Source organism: Kogia breviceps, chromosome 20 (genome assembly GCF_026419965.1).
Source record: "Kogia breviceps isolate mKogBre1 chromosome 20, mKogBre1 haplotype 1, whole genome shotgun sequence".
NCBI lineage: Eukaryota > Metazoa > Chordata > Mammalia > Artiodactyla > Physeteridae > Kogia > Kogia breviceps.
Genome location: NC_081329.1, coordinates 21,661,505 through 21,680,888, shown reverse-complemented (window position 1 = coordinate 21,680,888; position 19,384 = coordinate 21,661,505). Strand labels below are relative to the sequence as shown.

The following is a 19,384-nucleotide window of genomic DNA, read 5'->3' as shown; positions in this document are numbered from 1 at the left end:
ACTTAGTATAATCTCTGGTTGCATCCATGTTGCTACAAATGGCGTTATTTCGTTCTTTTTTATGGCTGAGTAGTATTCCATTGTATATATGTACCATGTCTTCTTTATCCATTTGTCTGTTGATGGACATTTAGGTTGTTTTCATGTCTTGACTATTGCACATAGTGCTGCTATGAATGTAAGATGTTAAGTTTAGGAAAAACTGGGCAGGGTGTATACTATCTGTATTATCTTTTAAACTTTTCTGTAAATCTAAAATTATGCTAAAATAAGTTTATTTAACAATCTTAACCCTCTGCTCTCATGGTAGCCGCAGTGTCATCGTTGGTGCTGGTTACATTGCTGTGGAAATAGCTGGGATCCTTTCCGCCCTGGGTTCTAAGACATCACTAATGATACGGCATGATAAGGTAAATTCTATCCTTTTCCTTGATGTTAATCTGTTTAAAAAATCTGCAGGGAGAATTTTCTCTTGTGTTGTCATTAAATACTAGGGTGCAGAGCATGTGGAGCTGGTTGGTCTGTTCCACATGGAGCTGCTTTGAAGGCACCTGAATAAGGGCTTACATCCTTCCCAGCCACCAACTGCCAGCTGATGATACTGATTTAGATTTGATCAGCCTGGCTGGTGTTTCCATCATGAGGTGGTAGATAGCACGCCTTAATAAAACATACATCCTTAAATATAAATATTAGTTAAATTGAGCGAACTGTCAAGTTAATTTCTTTTTCTGAAAATCAATTTCATATGATCAGATAGTGTTGGATTATTAGCAGTCAAAAAATTTACTAAATTCTTTGCATTAAAAGGAAATGTATCAAAGATATTTGCACACCTATGTTCATCGCAACATTATTCACAATAGCCAGGAGGCGAAGCGACCCGTGTCCACTGATGAATGGATACACGGAATGAGGCATATCCATACCATGGGATGTTATTCAGCTCTAAAAAGGAGGGACATTGTGACACATGCTGCAACATGGAGGAACCTTGGGGATATTATGCTAAATGAAATAAGCTAATTACAAAAAGACAAAAACTATAAGATTCCACATGTATGAGGTACCTAGCGTAGTCACACTCATAGAAACAAAAAGTAGAAATGGGGTTGCCAGGGACGGGGGGGAAAGGGAATGGGGAGTTATCGTTTAATGGATACAGAATCTCAGGGTTTTTTTGGTTTTTTATTGAAGTGTAGTTGATTTACAATACTGTGTTAGTTTCAGGTAGACAGCATACCTATTCAGTTATATATGTGTATATTATTCTTCAGATTCTTTTCCCTTATAGGTTATCACAAAATATTGAGTGTAGTTCCCTGTGCCGTATAGTAGGTCCTTGTTGGTTATCTGTTTTATATATAGTGGTGTGTATCTGTTAATCCCAAACTCCTAATTTATCCCTCCCCACCACCCCCAGCGTCTCAGTTTTGCAAGAGGGAAAAGTTCTGGTTGCACGACAATGTGAATACACGTAACACCGTGGAACTTTGTACTTAGAAATGGTTAAGTTGGTAAATTTTTTTTTTAATTAATTAATTTTATTTTTGGCTGCGTTGGGTCTTCATTGCTACTTGAGGGCTTTCTCTAGTTGCAGCGAGCAGGGGCTACTCTTCGTTGTGATACGCAGGCTTCTCATTATGGTGGCTTATCTTGTTGCAGAGCACAGGCTCTGGGCGCGTGGGCTTCAGTAGCTGTGGTGCATGGGCTCAGTTGCTCTGTGGCATGTGGGATCTTCCCGGACCAGGGCTCGAACCCGTGTCCCCTGTACTGGCAGGCGGATTCTTAACCACTGCACCACCAGGGAAGCCCTAAGTTGGTAAATTTAATGGTACGTGTTTTTCACCACAATAAAAAATAATAATAATAAAAGAAGCTTACAGATCATCTCATCTACTGGAACCTCATTTTGTAGATGAAGAAATTAAGGCCAAGGTAGGTTTCATGACTGCTAATTAATATCAAAACTGAGAGTCAACGAAATTCTGAGAAAGCCCAGGCCAATATTCTTTCTGCTAAAATGCAGCCTCGGGGCTTCCCTGGTGGTGCAGTGGTTGAGAGTCCGCCTGCCGATGCAGGGGACACGGGTTCGTGCCCTGGTCTGGGAAGATCCCACGTGCCACGGAGCGGGTGGGCCCGTGAGCCATGGCCACTGAGCCTGTGCTCCGCAACGGGAGAGGCCACAACAGTGAGAGGCCTGTGTACCGCTAAATAAATAAATTTAAAAAAAAAAAAAATGCAGCCTCCATGTTTCTCAGTACTTGATTAAGTGCTGCTTTATGTGTTTTGTTGATTAATCGTGACTGAGCACCACTAGCTCGTGGCACAGTACTGGAGCTTTCAGAGACACCGTGTGGAGCAATGACAAGAGTGTCGGCCTAAGAAGCTGGTCCCTAAGAATCTGGCCTTCCCCAACAAGTGTGTGACTTGGGCAAGTCATTTAATGCCTTTGGGACATTTGTCAGATCCCCGACAACTCAAATGCAATGACTCAAATTCCTGAGTATTTGAGCAAATAGGGGGGCAGATGAGGGAAACCAATAATCCTGGTCAATGTGGACTCCAGAGGACTTTCTCTTTAGCTTTTAAGTTTGTCCTAAAATTAACCCCCAGGGGATTTTTGTCCTGAAGAATGTTTTTCATAGGTCAGTATTATTTTGCATTGCTGGAATATGTCCAGCAAATTCGATGGCAGGAGGAAGGCAGAGGGATAGGTAGCCTGAATCTAACATATAAATAAGTAAATAAATCACATCAGTTTATCAGTCGACTGGATAATTCCTGCCTTTGGAAAATTGGCTTGTGGCAGACAGCCACATGTATCTGGGCTTCCTGCCCTCCCCCACCCCCACTGCATTCTCCATCTTCTCCCCTTCCTGGTATAACTCCATTCTAGAGCTACTCTATGAATAAATCACAACCTCCCACCTTTACCCCACCTGTGTGTTATCCCGAAAAAAATCTCTAGAGAAAGAAGGAGGAAGTCTAAGTAAAGAAAAGTTGCTAGGGACTTTCCTGGTGGTACAGTGGTTAAGAATCCGCCTGCCAATGCAGGGGACAGAGGTTTGAGCCCTGGTCCGGGAAGATCCCACATGCCGCAAAGCAACTAAGCCCGTGCGCCACAACTACTGAGCCTGCGCTCTAGAGCCCGCGAACCACGACTACTGAGGCTGCGTGCCACAACTACTGAAGCCCATGCGCCTGGAGCCTGTGCTCCGCAACAGAGAAGCCACCGCAATGAGAAGCCCGTGCACCGCAACGAAGAATAGCCCCCACTCGCCACAACTAGAGAAAGCCCGTGAGCAGCAACGAAGACCCAACACTGCCAAAAATAAATAAATAAATTTATTTTAAAAAAAAAAAAGAAAAGAAAGAAAAGTTGCTAGACAGTAACAACTATTATTTTAAAGACTAGTCTCCCGAGGGCAGTAATGGAAGCTATCATAGGAACATTGAAATCCAACTGAAAATAATACGAATGGGAATTTTGAAAAAAGAACCAAACCTGGCAGCAAAAGCAATTTTTAAAATTAATTAATTAATTTATTTATTTTTGACTGCATTGGGTCTTTGTTGCTGTGCACAGGCTTTTATCTAGTTGCAGAGAGCAGGGGCTACTCTTTGTTGCGGTGAATGGGCTTCTCATTGCGGTGGCTTCTCTTGTTGTGGAGCATGGGCTCTAAGGAGCACTGGCTTCAGTAGTTGTGACATGCGGGCTCAGTAGTTGTGGCTTGCAGGCTATAGAGCGCAGGCTCAGTAGTTGTGGCTCACGGGCTTAGTTGTTCCACGGCATGTGGCATCTTCTCAGACCAGGGCTCGAACCTGTGTCTCCTGCATTGGCAGGCAGAGTCTTAACCACTGCGCCACCAGGGAAGCCCGGCAAAAACGTTGTTATGCCGATTCTATTTCTTATTTCAATGATGTTATACTATAGAATTCGTGTGGCTACTAATTAACTCAAGCCTATCTGATTCTCATATTCATTGAACTTCATAAGGGCAAGCATTAGAATAGCTATTTCATCATCTTAAGTGAAATTAACAAATGATAATGACACATATCTCTAGGGATATTAAATACTAATAACATTTGCTTATTCATGTAAGTGCCAAATGCTTTTTAAGTCTGTGACACTAAGTTTTACAGGTTCGTTAGATATCTTAGGTTATTTCCTTGTTACCGGTTTTACTTGTCTTTAATTGGGTCTCCCAATTAAATTGGTTGGGTCTCCCAATTAAATTGGGTCTCCCAATTAAATTAATTGGTGATCTCCCCTATGCCTAATCCCATCTTTGATCCTATGTTCCTTAAGGAGAATTAGGATAAACTTTCATCAGTAATGTGGTATAGGAAAAATGTGGGGTTTTCATTCCCCTTCTGACAATCTGCCTTTTTTACCAAGTATCCTCTTCCTCTTCCATCACGCCGATCACCACCTCATCACAGTTACCCTCCCCTTTGTCATTACCACCACCAGGTCCTCCACAAATACATTGTATGGCATGTTGTTCTACTCTTGTGATTGGTGAGGTTTGAGTATCACTCCAAGTATATACTGAGCCCTCATAAAGCGATCTCATCAGACATGGTTTCTGTCTTCCAGAAGGAGTTTAACCCTCTCTAGCCTTACCCCCCACTTCTTTTCGTCAAATTTCTTCCATTCAGTAGGAACTGGCCTACTTGCTGTTCCTCTTCCGTGACCTGGTCCCATCTCTGTATATTTGTGCAGATTCCTCTACTTAAGGAGCTTTCCCTTCCCGAGTCATCAAGATCCAGTGCAGAACGCTACATTTTCCTTGAAATCTTCCCTGTTCTCTTTGACTGTAATTTTCTGTCTCTTCTAAACCTCCTTATCTGCACATTCTTCAAGTTAATCATCAGTCTGCCTTTTATGATAATATTTTGCATCTTGCACATAGTAGAGCTTAATAAATGTTTGTTGATTGAATGGATGAATGAATAAGTGAATTTATAGCGTTGATCTCAGTTTAGCTTACAAGAATTACTTGTCTTTCTCCTCCACTGAGAAGGGGACAGAGGTATCTATATGCATGTTTATATTCTCCCAGAATCTTTTAGAGTAAATGTCACAAAATAGACACTCACTGCACATCTGCTAATTTAAGATAGAGCTAGAGACTAAGTGGACAATTGCTGTGAAAGCGGTGAAGTATGAGAATATTGCTATAGCAGGAATGTTAAACATGTAAATGGCTTTTTACCTTAACTGATCAATTTCCTTGAACTTCCCACCTCAACTTGGCATCCTGAACTCAGTGCAGAAAAACCAGTGTCCCCGTACGAATGGAGGGGAGACTAATGAGCCTTGGTTCTGAGAGTAGGAAGAAGTCATATCTCCTTAGTGCCCGTTTAGTGACAAGTGTAAACTGATCTGAGAGATGTGGAAAGAGAATGGCTTTCTACACCTTGTTCTCTCCTGTTCTCCATTCCTTCCCAGGGTCTGTAGGTGTCTGCCCTGGTAGGCTGTCAGTGGTCAGTTCTTAGTGGTCCTGGAGGTGCCTTTCAATGGTGTCCACGATTATGGGGTGGGAAGAAGTGCATAATGTCGTGGAGAGAAACTGATTGGAAGACTCAGACCAAGTTCAATTTGAATCCTGGCTCTAGAACTTTCTAAAAGTCACACCACTTCTTAGGAGTCTCAGCTTCCTTATCTGAAAAAAAAAAAAAAAAAAATAGGGGTAACACCTTCTAACCCATAAGGTCATTGGAAGGATTTGAACATAGATAGGTAGATGGACAGACAGACATTCTCTAGAACAACATCCAGGGACTTCCCTGGTGGTCCAGTGGTTAGGACTCTGTGCTCCCAGTGCAGGGGCACGGGTTCAATCCCTGGTCGGGGGACTAAGATGCCGCTGCAGCATGGCCAAAACAGGAAAAAAAATATAGAACAACATCTAGCATTCCAGAAGAAAAACCACAGTATTTTCAACTTTTCTGGGAACCTTAATTGGAATGGATCCCATTTTTACCAAATTTAGAACCCCAAAATATGTAGTTTGAAACCTTAAACAAATACTAAGACTAGTATTAAAAAAAATCTCTAAGGCCACGTAGTTGACTTCTCTGCCTAGAATAGGAGATTTTGTTCAAGAATCTTCCCTTAAATTGTATCAGCAGGAAAGCTGGCCCTGGAATACTGAAAGGGGAAAGAGAATTTCTGGTCCCTATTCTTATGGAAAAGAGAAGAGCTTGGGAGGAGAGGAACATGGCAAAGACAGTAGAGGCGTGAAGGTTGCCTGTGGATTTAACTCTAGAACAGGAGTGGATGAAGTCAGGTGTAATGCAGACGTCGGTGGTGATGTCGGAAAACAGACTTATTAAAACTCCATTCACCAGAGACAGACAAATATTATATGATATAACTTATATGTGGAATCTAAAAAAATGATACAAATGAACTTAGTTACAAATCAGAAATAGACCCACAGACATAGAAAACAAACTTATGGTTACCAAATGGGATAGCAGGGTCGGGGGGTATAAATGAGGAGTTTGGGATTAACATATACACACTATTATATATTAAATACATAAATAAGAGGGACCTACTGTCTAGCACAGGAAACTATATTCAATATCTTATAATAATCTATAATGGAAAAAAATCTGACACAGAGTGTGTGTGTATAACTGAATCATTTTGCTGTATACCTGAAACTAACACAACATTGTAAGTTAACTATACTTTAATTTTTTTATAGCAGCTGATTTTATTTATTTATTTATTTATTCTGGTTAAATCCTTTTTTTTTTTAACATCTCTATTGGAGTATAATTGCTTTACAATGGTGTGTTCGTTTCTGCTTTACAACAAAGTGAATCAGCTATACATATACATATGTTCCCATATCTCCTCCCTCTTGCGTCTCCCTCCCACCCTCCCTATCCCACCCCTCTAGGGGGTCACAAACCACCTAGCTGATCTCCCCGAGCTATGCAGCCGCTGCCCACTAGCTATCCACCCTACGTTTGGTAGTGTATATATGTCCATACCACCCTCTCACTTCGTCCCAGCTTACCCTTCCCCCTCCCCGTGTCCTCAAGTCCATTCTCAATGTCTGTGTCTTTATTCCTGTCCTGCCCCTAGGTTCTTCAGAACCATAATTTTTTAAAGATGATTTAAAAAGAAAAAAAACTCCACTCATAGTGCGGCTGTGAGTGAAGAAGGACATAAGAGGAGGGTTGATACTGAAATTTCTCTCGCAGGTTTGTAGCATATCTTTAATCAAGTTTTATTCTTTCCCACCACCCATGCCTCTGCTGCCCGCGTATACAGGTGCTCAGAAGTTTCGATTCAGTAATCAGTTCCAACTGCACTGAGGAGCTGGAGAGCGCTGGCATAGAGGTGCTGAAGTACTCGCAGGTATGACCGAGCCCAGGGCGAGCTTACGGCCCTTGGTTGTCTATCTGTTGTGAGCCCCACTAGCTTTATAAACACAAACTACCTCTACCCCAGTCAGTTTATTCTTTTCTAGAGTACTACCAAGTCTTTTCTTTATCCTCAGAAGCTGTATTTCACATTAATGTTTTGATGAAATCCAAGGTATAAAAGATTAGAAATCTGGAAGTTGAATTTAGTTTAGTTAGAACTAAAACTACAATTTTTGTGCTCAAAGGCCTCATTGAACATCCTTATTTTTCAGGTTTATATTTTTTAATCTTTATTTATTTATTTCAGGAAATATTATTATGGAATCTATTTTTTTTAAGTCTCTATTGAATTTGTTACAACATCGCTTCTGTTTTATGTTTTGGCTTTTTGGCCGTGAGGTATGTGGGATCTTAGTTTCCCGACCAGGGATCAAACCCACACTCCCTGCACTAGAAGGTGAAGTCTTAACCACTGGACCGCCAGGGACGTCCCATGGAATCTATTTTTGAAAGAACACCTTTGGGTTTTGTAGATGGAAACAATGACAAAGTTACTTTGTATTTTTTTTTTATTCTCAGGGAATCACCTGCATGTCAGATTTTTCCTGGAGCATTAGCCTCGTAAAAATGACTTTCTTCCCCAAAGCTTTGCCCTTTCAGCATAGGCCATATCATAAGTAAAACAATAAATGTGAAGCTGCTTTGTAAATGCTGAAGTACTGGACTGGTGGTTAAGGTCAACATCAGAATCCCCTTGGGACTTTCACTAAACTATGTGTGCCCTTCACTCTCCTGACCTGATCTTACCCTCCTCCCCCGAGTCCTGATTAAGAATATCCTGGGGCAGGGGGGCTTCCCTGGTGGCGCAGTGGTTGAGAGTACGCCTGCCGATGCAGGGGACGCGGGTTCGTGCCCCGGTCCAGGAAGATCCCACATCCGGGAACCCATGAGCCATGGCCGCTGAGCCTGCGCGTCCGGAGCCTGTGCTCCGTAACCGCAAAAAAAAAAAAAAAAAAAGTCCAGGGAGGAGCAAGGATGGTGCAATTTTTAAAACTCTCTTAATGATGCTGCTACAGCCATTCCCTCCCCCGATTCCAGCTGTAAATCACTGTGCTTAGATTTGTGGTTTAAAATTTTATCACAGTTTTGAAGAGGTACGCTTTAAAATACTTGTACGCTTTAAAATACTTGTTTTTAAGCTGAAGCATTAGGGTCTTGATGTGAGTTGATGTTTCTGGCTGCTGGCTGATTTGGGGCCACCTAGGATATCATCTTGGTTGCAGAGAGTTCCAGTGTTGGTGGCCTTTAGGCAAAACTAAATGTGTCAGCATGTAAGACTCATGTAGGATTCAGTGGAGAGTTTTTAAATGTTAAGAATTCTAGTTTCCTCTTTATTTGCTTTCCTTCCCATCCCCACCCCCACACCCCTACTTAATAAACTGTATCTCCCAATAGGTCAAGGAAGTTAAAAAAACTTCTTCAGGCCTGGAACTCTGCATGGTTACTTCAATTCCTGGTAGGAAACCCACCTTGACCACCATTCCAGATGTTGACTGTCTGCTCTGGGCCATTGGACGGGACCCAAACTCCAGGGGCCTGAATTTAAACAAACTGGTAAGCTGACCTAGTCTGCCTACGATATTCTATTTTTTTTCCCCCAGTTTTATTGAGAAATAATTGACATACATCCCTGCATAAGTTTAGGGCATACAGCACCATGGTTTGATTTACATCCATTGTGAAATGATCACACAAGAGGGTCAGCTAACATCCATCTTCTCATATAGATACAATAAAAGTAGAAAAGAAAAAAGGAAAAAATTTTCTCTGTGTGTTGAGAACTCTTAGGGTTTACTCTCTTAACAGCAGTGCTATCTGTAGTCACCCTGTTGGACGTTATATCCCTGGTATTATACTTATTTATATTGTAACTGGTACTTTGTACCTTTCGACCACTTTCCTTGCCTAAAACCTCCTTGCATCGGTCAGTAGTCCTGTGGTTTCCCCTGATCCAACCCCAGACCCCCAAAAACTTGAGTGGGTTCTATTGGATTCTTTTCTGTTTATTCCATGTGTCCAGTTTGTCATTAAATCCCATTGCTTCTGCCTTTGGAATGGAAATAAAGGGTTGTTTTCCCCTTTCTAGTGTCATCACCCTAGATCAGGTCATCGTCTCGCCATTTCCTGACTAAGCTTCTCCTTACAGATTTCTTTTTTACTATGATACCTGTCTCTTTAAAGCCCTGTAATTATGTCTTATTGTCTGCAGCTCTAATCCTCATGGATGGGTGTGTGACTCGTCACGGACATGGTGGCACTCGGGCATGGGTACAGTTGTGAAGCTCATCTACCAGCGCTATAGTTAGCATTCTTATTTGTTCTTTTAAATTTTGAAGGACAGTCTAGTATAGTAGTAGCCTGGGGTGTGGGTCCCAGTGTTTGACCCAGTTTTCAACCTTAGTTCTGTTACTTACCAGTTTCATGGCCTTAGACAAGTAGCTTAGTTACTCTTAGGTTTCAACTGCTTCATATAAATATGGCAATAAAAATAGTACTTGTTGCATTGGGTTATAGAGAAGAGTCAATGAGAGTGCATACAAAGTAACTTGCTTAGATGCTGGCTTATAGCATGAACTCCATAAATATTAACCAGCTGCTGTTGATGGGGTGAGGGTGATGATTTTTCTGACGTGCTATACTATACTAGTAATAATAGAATATTTTATATGTTTGAGGTTTATATATTTTATGGAGCCTCTTGAGTAGTGTCTCACAGTTTGATTTATGTTCTGATATTAGTGTGTTTTAAGTTGCATCCCTTTTTCATTTCAATAAAAGGTATTTTTCATAATTAAAAAAAATATCCAGGGACATGTTTTATTTGATTTTAATCTTACTATTCAGTGGAATTGAGTAAAATTGGTTCTCTATTTTTATATTAACAAAACTATTCATCCAGCTTTTCACCTTTCAAGAGATATTGTGCCTTTATGCAGATATAGGCAATGGTAGGTCCAGTTTTGAACTATATTCGCTGAATTTTTTTTTAATGAGGCAAAACTTTTCCATCTCATTCAGTGTTAAGGTATATATTTATACTGCAAATTGGATGATTACTATTGTAAGTCTTGGCAACATGTTACTGGCCTACCTTTTTTTTTTTTTTAATTTTATTTTTATATATTTATTTTTGCTGTGTTGGGTCTTCGTTTCTGTGCAAGGGCTTTCTCCAGTTGTGGCGAGCGGGGTCCACTCTTCATTGCGGTGCGCGGGCCTCTCACTGTCGTGGCCTCTTGTTGCAGAGCACAGGCGCCAGACGCGCAGGCTCAGTAGTTGTGGCTCATGGGCTCAGTAGTTGTGGCTCGTGGGCTCTAGAGTGCAGGCTCAGTAGTTGTGACACACGGGCTTAGTTGCTCCGTGGCATGTGGGATCTTGCCAGACCAGGGCTCGAACCCGTGTCCCCTGCATTGGCAGGCAGATTCTCAACCACTGCGCCACCAGGGAAGCCCTACTGGCCTACTTTAATCTTTTTAAAAAAATTTTTATTGCAGTATAGTTGATTTACAATGTTGTATTAGTGTCTGCTGTAGAGCAAAGTGAATGAGTTATACATATACATACACCCACTGTTTTTTAGATTCTTTTCCCTTATAGGTCATTACAGAGTACTGAGAAGAGTTCCCTGTGCTATACTAGCCTACTTTAATCTTGCCAACAACTGTTTGAGGGGTAAGGATGAGAAGCACAGAGATAAGAAATTGTCCACCAGGCTTGTAAACTCCACAAGGAGTGGAGATGTGTATATTATTTACCACTGTATTCACAGTGACTCGGTTAATGCCTCATTTAGAAGTTCAAGTATTTGTTGATAAATGGGTGGTCTCGTAACTAGTAAGTAGCAGAGCTGGGACTTGAACCCAGATCTCCCAGCTCCAAAGGTTGTACTCTCAACCACTACACTCCCTACTCCCTATGCCTGGTGGCCTTCTGCTTCTCACATGGGAGTATATACACCAGGGATCTGCAAAGCCACAAGATAAGCATGACACATATTCTTGGAGCAAAAATTCGACTCAATGTGTAGGGAGAAATTTTGGTTAAAGGAAACATTGATATCTTTTAGAGTAGAATACAAATTGTGCTTGGATGTTTAAAGATAAAACTGTAAACTTCAAAGAAGTCTACTTTTGATGACTGCTCCAGGCTGTGCCTGTCTAAAGGATGAGTTAGCATGCTTCAGGAGGAGCGCTTCCAAGGAATTGAAAATCACTGTCTTAGGTGGACTCCACGGGGATGCCGTGTACCATGTCTGATAGTTGAGCGATTCCTTTTCAGGCTTGCCTGGCCAGCTGAATCTTACAATGCAAAGTCAAATCCTGTTAAAACTCCTCAAAACTGAGTTAAATATTTACCTTTTAAATTAAGCAAAAGATATGAAACTTGCCAGCTTGCTAAGATGTTCTTCATCTTGTGGTTGAGTCTTGTAGTTTCTTGGAGATTCAGGCTGAAGAGGTGCCTGAAGTGAGGCGGATCCAGAGATGTGAGCTGCTATTGTTTTGTAGATGGGCCAAATACTTACATGATGTCCCTTTACAATTTTAGGGGATTCAAACTGATGACAAAGGTCATATCCTAGTAGATGAATTCCAGAATACTAATGTAAAAGGTGTCTACGCAGTTGGGGATGTGTGTGGAAAAGCTCTTCTTACTCCAGGTAATGTTTCTTCTTTTGGGGGGCTAAGGGAGGCTCTGTGTGTTATATAAAACTGTTCAGCTCTTCACAGTCAAATCAGTTCAAGCAGAGTTAAAAGGCTGAGTGTCTTTATGTCATCAAAATGATAAAATGTGTTGAGATAGATGTTCGTTGGGAACCTGACATGTTGTGAATAATATTCATTTTTTTCCTTTAAAAATGCTTTGAATAGTATTTAGTTTTCTTTAAAAGATTTTAAAAATGCTTGGTGAAGACTGACATTTTTATACAGATGATACAGTCATCCTCTGAAGAATCTGAGTTGTGTCGGTGACGGTGAAAGGAAGTGGTATTCTTATATGACTGTTTAGTCTTGATACAACCAAGGTTGACCCCCATCCTCAGAACCCCGTACTTCAGCCTACTTCCTGAGTTAACTGGCGTCATTTCAAGCTCTCTGTTCTGCTTCTGCTGGTGGCATCCGTCCATCTGCTTTCACCTGTACCCCTCCGGGGCCTCACCGTCCTTTCCAAAATGTCCTGGGTCTTACTCAGAATGGAAACACACACCCAAAGCCTTTTAGCTCTTTTAGGAAGCTCTCTCCACAAAAGCAAACTAACAAGCAAAGTTTCAAAACCTTCCTAACATAATCTAACAGCTGAAAATTTTGTCGAGGTGAAAAAAATGTCTTATGTATCCTACTGATACCTTATTTTGGGAAAAAAAATCATCAATTTGAAGTCAATAAAATTAATAACTGATGCTTTTACTGAACTCAGGCGTTTTTTTTGTTTGACCATTATGAATAAAAACAGGCTAAGGAGGATAAACTTTTAAAAATATCAATAAGAAATAAAAATAATTTTTAAGAGAAACAAAATATTCCTGTGAAATGACTATGGTTATAAAGTAGAACTGAAGATGCTCGAAACTAATGTAGTTTGCTCCCATAAATATATCAAAAAGCTAATATCTGCATTAAGAGGTAACTTGCCAGATGGTTGGGAACTTGTAAATGTGTCTTTTTTTTTTTTTTGGTCCTAATAGAATGTACAGAATTCACATAAGCTGATAGTTTTGAATTGTTAACTAAGGTATTGATAGGTCTTTTATTATATTGAACTAGATATTGTAATGAGCATTGACAGAAGACTTTGTCAGAACTTGTATGTTAAGCCAGATGGATAAATGGTTAGTAGAATAATTCTGCTATGTTAAAATGAACAGTAAGCTAAACTGATTTTAAAATATCTTTGTAGTTGCGATTGCTGCTGGCCGAAAACTTGCCCATAGACTTTTTGAATGCAAAGAAGATTCCAAGTTAGACTATGACAACATCCCTACGGTGGTCTTCAGCCACCCCCCGATTGGGACAGTGGGACTCACAGAAGGTAGGTGTTTAAAAATAAAGGTCATAGGTTGAGCGTCCTCCTGCCGATGCGGGGGACGCGAGTTCGTGCCCCGGTCCGGGAGGATCCCACATGCCGCGGAGCTGCTGGGCCTGTGAGCCATGGCCGCTGAGCCTGCGCGTCCGGAGCCTGTGCTTCGCAACGGCAGAGGCCACAACAGTGAGAGGCCCAGGTAACACACACACACACACACACACACACACACACACAAAAAAAAAAAAAAAAAAAAAAGGTCATTTATGGTTTGGTTTCTTCCCCTCCTCTGCTAACGTTAACCTAGGTGTCTGTCAGCTGACTAAATCTATCTTAGCCCCCGAGTTATATTTCTTTTTCGTTACTAACTTCTCACCACAGGTCCAGTTTCCTCCCCAGCTACTAGTACTTTGAGAGTATAATTCCTTTCCCCACTCCACCCTATCTGTTTGATTTTTTAAGCTTTTTTACTTGAACTAATTTCAAATTTAAAGAAGAGTTGCAAAAATACTACAGAAGACTCCTGTCTACTGGTTACACGTTTGCTGTATCATTTTCTCTCTATACACATGCACACACACTTCGGTATCTGTTTCCTAAGAACAAGGCCGTTCCCTTACAGAAGCATAGCTGCAAATGAGAATATTTAAGTGGATACAATATTATCTAAACTTTAGACCTTATTCAGAGTTCGCCTGTTGTCTCAAATAAGTTCATTTTTAACATTTTTCCCTTCAAGTCCAGGGTTCATTCCAGGATAATGTAGTATATTTAGTTTTGATACCTCTTTGGTCTCCTTTAGTCAAGAGAAAGAATTCCTCAGCCTGTCTTTTGTCTTTCATGACATTGACATTTATGTTGTAGATTGTCCCTCATTGTGGTTTTTTTAAAAAATATACTTATTTTATTAATTCATTTTTGGCTGCTCTGGGTCTTTGTTGCTGTGCACAGGCTTTATCTAGTTACGGCGAGCGGGGGCTGCTCTTCATTGCGGTGCACAGGCTTCTCATTACAGAGCACAGTCTCTAAGTGCACAGGCTCAGTAGTTGTGGCGCGTGGGCTTAGTTGCTCTGCGGCATGTGGGATCTTCCTGGACCAGGGCTCGAACCCATGTCCCCTGCATTGGCAGGCGGATTATTAACCACTGCGCCACCAGGGAAGCCCCAGCTCATTGTGGTTTTTGTTTAATATTTCCTTGTAATTTGATTCAGGTTATGTATTTCCGGCCATCTCTCTGATAGCTCAGTGGAATTGTTTAAGTTTCTGATAGATGCTTTTTTTTTCCCCCCTGTGCATTATAGATGAGGCCATTTATAAATATGGAAAAGAAAACGTGAAGATTTACTCCACCACCTTTACCCCAATGTATCATGCAGTTACCAAAAGGAAAACAAAATGTGTGATGAAAATGGTTTGTGCCAACAAAGAGGAAAAGGTATGGGAAAAATCCAGTAAGCTCAAGACTGTCTTCAAGGTTGGCAGGGATGGGGTATTTTGGTGAGGTGGGAAGGGAAGACCAGGTAAAGCTTTCTCTGATTCAACTGGCACAGTCCCACCTTTATCTGTCTCTCTATATATTTATTGCAGTTCTTCATAATATTTCACATAGAAAGAAGGTTCCACTGCTTTAAAAAACATAAGTTGAGGGGGGAATTCCCTGACGGTCCAGTGGTTAGGACTTGGCACTTTCACTGCTATGTCCCAGGTTCAATCCCTGGTCAAGGAACTAAGATCCTGCAAGCCACATGGTGCGGCCAAAAAAAGCACATAAAATATAAAGGGGAGAGGTCGAGATTGTCATTGACCAGTAGGCCAGAATAGATAGGCAACTCAGAAATATTGGTAAGTGTAAGAATTTAATGTAAAAAATGTAGACTTAACATAACCAATCAGTGAGGAAGAAGTTTATTTAGTAAAATGTCCTGAGATAATCAGTTATCTATTTTTGGTTTAACTTTTTGAGGAACTGCCAAACTGTTTTCCAAAGTGGCTGTGTCATTTTATGTTCCCTTCAGTAATGTGCAAGGGTTCCAGTTCTTCCTCACCTTCGACAACACCTGTTACTGTCTTTTTTAATTGTAGCCATCCTACTGGATGCAAAGTGGTATCTCACTGTGATTTGAGTTTGAATTTGAACAGGGTTTTTTTGGTTGTTTTTTTAAAAATAATGTTTGAAATAGGTGTTGTTTTGATATTAGGTCAGCCTATTGGGCTTTTCTATAAATTGAATTAAATATTAAAGTGGAACTTAGCAATATGCCTCGGGAACATGGCTTTGTGAGGAACAGTAATTTAACTGAAGATTCAGGTATGGTTTCCAACTTTTCTTATTAAAAAGAACATAGTCTGTATCTGAATCAGTGGCCCTTACACCAAAAGCCACAAGATGGTCCCTGGCTTCTGGCTTATAAAAATCAACATCACTGACAGTTGACAGAAGCAGAGAATCAGTGCAAAGAGAAGAAAGTAAGTGGTTTGGCAGGAAGATAAAGGTTGCTGTTTCTTGCCCTGAATGTTCCTCAGTAGCCTGAGATTTCCAGTTATTGAATCAGCAAGGTCCTTACTTATCTCTTCATATCAGTTCTTTCTTTCTTTTCTTTTCTTTTCTTTTTTTTTTTTTTTACGGTACGCGGGCCTCTCACTGTTGTGGCCTCTCCCGTTGTGGAGCACAGGCTCCGGACGCGCAGGCTCAGCCGCCATGGCTCACGGGCCCAGCCGCTCCGCGGCATGTGGGATCCCTCCGGACCGGGGCACGAACCCGTGTCCTCTGCATCGGCAGGCGGACTCCCAACCACTGCGCCACCAGGGAAACCCCATATCAGTTATTTCTTTATGCCATTTATCATTCATTCATTTGGTAAACATTACCTGACAGTCAACTAAAGAGTAAGAACTGGGATACTGTATGGAGAGAAATAACATAAGGCTCCTGCTATCACTAGAAGCTCTTTGTAAATTCAATTTAGATCACAATATCTAAAAATTTGGCTGAATGTATATACAGTACATGATTTGGGATTTCTTTGTCTTATTTTGAGATATACTTATTTTTTAATTGTAAAGAAACATAATATTAAGTTTGCATCAACCATTTTTACGTGTACTGTTCATTAATATTAAGTATATCCTTGATTTGTTTTTAAGCAACCTATTTTTGTGGCTAAGTTTTATTTTCTCTAACTTTGCTTTTCAATAGTCTACTGACCCTAAAAGTATTTGCTGGAGGTGACTATTAACTAGTCATTTTAATATGTATTTAGAAACCTGCCTGAAAAGTGTGATTTGAAACAAATACCTCTTTTGGTCATTTGACCAGGCAGCCAGCACGTATGGGCTGAGTGCCTCTAAGGGCTGCCTTTGTGCTCGGCCAGGCAGGTAGAGGGAGGAGCAGACGTGCGCAGGGGGACTTCGCCAGCGGTCCAGTGGTTGAGGCTCTGCGCTTCCACCGCAGGGGGCCCGGATTCAGTTCTCGGTCAGGAAACTAAGATCCCACATGCCATGCGGCCAAAAAAACCAAAAGTGGGCAGGGTCCCCTCCATCTAGAGATTAACATCTCCTGGGAAAGATGGACTGTAATTGTCCAGTCCCCAGATGAACACAACTTTGCAGTTGTGATAGAACCGTGATGGAGAAATATTGGGACTGAGAGTTCACATGACAGACAGTTTAACTTGGTCAGGAAGGCACGTGTAGCTCTCCGAAGAATGAATGGGCTTTTAACACTTAAAAGAGGGGAGGAAAGAGTGTCCAGAGGGAACAGCCTGTGCAAAGGGGAGAGCATGGCAAATACTCAGGACAAGAGGCAAGCTGGTGAGGCCAGAGTGGGGAGAGCTGAGTGAGGTAGGCAGGGGAGGGACGTCAGGGCTACGTGGGCCATGTAGGCTGCGTTATGCTATATTGGGATTAGAGATGTAAGTTTTTTAGAGGTTTTTAAACAGCAGGTATCTCTCATGACTGATAAAAAATTTACTAGTGTACCTGATAAAAAAATTTGTGTGTGTGTGTGTGTGTGTGTGTGTGTGTGTGTGTGTGTGTACCTAGAAGGAGATTTATTACAAGGAACTGGCTCATGCAATTACGGAGATAAAAATGTTTACTTGAAGGATTTTTGTCTTTTCTGTCGCAGGTGGTTGGGATCCACATGCAGGGAATTGGATGTGACGAAATGCTGCAGGGTTTTGCGGTCGCAGTAAAAATGGGAGCAACAAAATCCGACTTCGACAACACTGTTGCCATTCATCCTACCTCTTCAGAAGAACTGGTCACACTTCGTTGAGAACCCAGAGACGCGTATGGCTGGCAGCTGGACCAGTAGACCTTCAGAAAGGAACCAAATCATCGCACGCACTTACCATTCCCATTGTATGTATATCTTTATTGTAATCAGGATCTTCCAGTAGTGGAAATTTTCAGTAAACTTATTTATGTAATTAGAAATCTGTTTTGTTATCCAGCATTGATTTTCATTTGATTACATCTCTCAGTAATTACTGTTTGTTTTATTAATAGCTCTATGCTAGCTGGTTTTTTGTTTTGTTTTTGTTTTAGCCTCATCCTAAGTATAAAACCATATGAAGTACAGTGAAATTAATGTACTTGAATGAATATCACTTGCTAATTTTTATAGAGGAAGATGACAGCTGCTCTTCACGTTTAAATAATGCAAGTACAGAGTCTTTTTTTTTTTTTTTTTTAAACCAGTACTGTGCTCTGCATATTACAAAGCTGCTTCAAGGATGTGAGTTTTCTCTAAAAGCATGTAACTTGAGAGGCCTGCCTCCTGTATTTTATTCTTACTTTTGTTCTAAATGATTAAAAATGGTTTGTGGTACTTTTATGAGATGAAGTTCATCAAATTTGGGAAAGATTTGGGGAGGCTGGTTGCACAAGTGAGAGGGACATTTTAGAAGTGATCTGTGTTTTCAGATGTACTTCAAAAGTCCTTTCCACAGCTAAGAGTTCATAGTTCGGTGAATGATTTCAGTTTTTGTATGCTTGTCATTTTATTGTTTTGAAAACTATTTCCAAAAATCTGAAAATAAAATCGCAGTCGTTTCTTCTTATAAAATTTGTTATGAGTTTATGGGTAACAGTTCAATTTCTAAGAATATTTCACATTGAAGGGTCAGATACCAATAGTGAGCTACCCTAAGTCAGCTTAAGACCTTATGGGGGAGAAAAGAGATTTCGCTTTTATAAGTAAAGACCAGAGGTATAAAAGAAACATTTAGCAAATTTAATGGTTGAGTTGGAAGCACAGTCTAGAAATCATATAGGTTTTTAGCATTTTATTTCCATTAGCCTTTACCAGCTATGTAAGCTGGTTAAATTTTTCCATGGCTTTCAGTAATGACTTAATGCTACTGACCTCTGTCATTTAGCTTTTACTGAATGTCTTTCTGGTTAGCCATGGCTAGGCTGCTGCACTGACAAATTAAGTCCAATCTCAAAGAAAGAAAAATACCACTGGTAACCAGGTAATGTAAATGTTGCAGCAAGCAAACAGGGTCTAAAAACCTGGACGTAGACTGACATGACACTGCCCCCTCTCCTCCACCAGCCTAAAAGGTAGTGGACCATGGTCCTGAGCTCCGCTGACCTGGTGGGTTTCTCACTCTGCATAGGGCCCAAGCTTTGGGTGTGATTCCAGAAGGAAAAAGGAGAGGCCCCAGTGGTCACGTGTACCCTCACACCATGTGTTGTTTGTTTGTTTTTTTTTAAGTTATTTTATTTATTATTTTTGGCTGCATTGGGTCTTTGTTGCTGCACACGGGCTTTCTCTAGTTGCGGTGAGCAGGGGCTGCTCTTCGTTGCGGTGCACGGGTTTCTCACTACGGTGGCTTCTCTTGTTGTGGAGCATGGGCTCCAGGCACATGGGCTTCAGTAGTTGTGGCACGCGGGCTCTAGAGTG

At 41.0% G+C, this 19,384-nt stretch overlaps 1 protein-coding gene across 1 annotated transcript in view; it reads left to right on the top strand.

The window, feature by feature from the left end:
- GSR (glutathione-disulfide reductase) overlaps nucleotides 1–18,541 on the top strand; it is a 39,561-nt gene extending 21,020 nt beyond the window's left edge. The window contains exons 7-13 of the mRNA XM_059049288.2: nucleotides 311–410; nucleotides 7,304–7,390; nucleotides 8,854–9,012; nucleotides 12,001–12,112; nucleotides 13,351–13,482; nucleotides 14,775–14,908; nucleotides 17,600–18,541. Of these exons, the coding sequence (XP_058905271.1) occupies nucleotides 311–410; nucleotides 7,304–7,390; nucleotides 8,854–9,012; nucleotides 12,001–12,112; nucleotides 13,351–13,482; nucleotides 14,775–14,908; nucleotides 17,600–17,749 (874 nt within the window). The 3' untranslated portion in view covers nucleotides 17,750–18,541. The remainder of the gene's footprint in view (nucleotides 1–310; nucleotides 411–7,303; nucleotides 7,391–8,853; nucleotides 9,013–12,000; nucleotides 12,113–13,350; nucleotides 13,483–14,774; nucleotides 14,909–17,599) is intronic.
- Nucleotides 18,542–19,384: the final 843 nt, after the last annotated feature.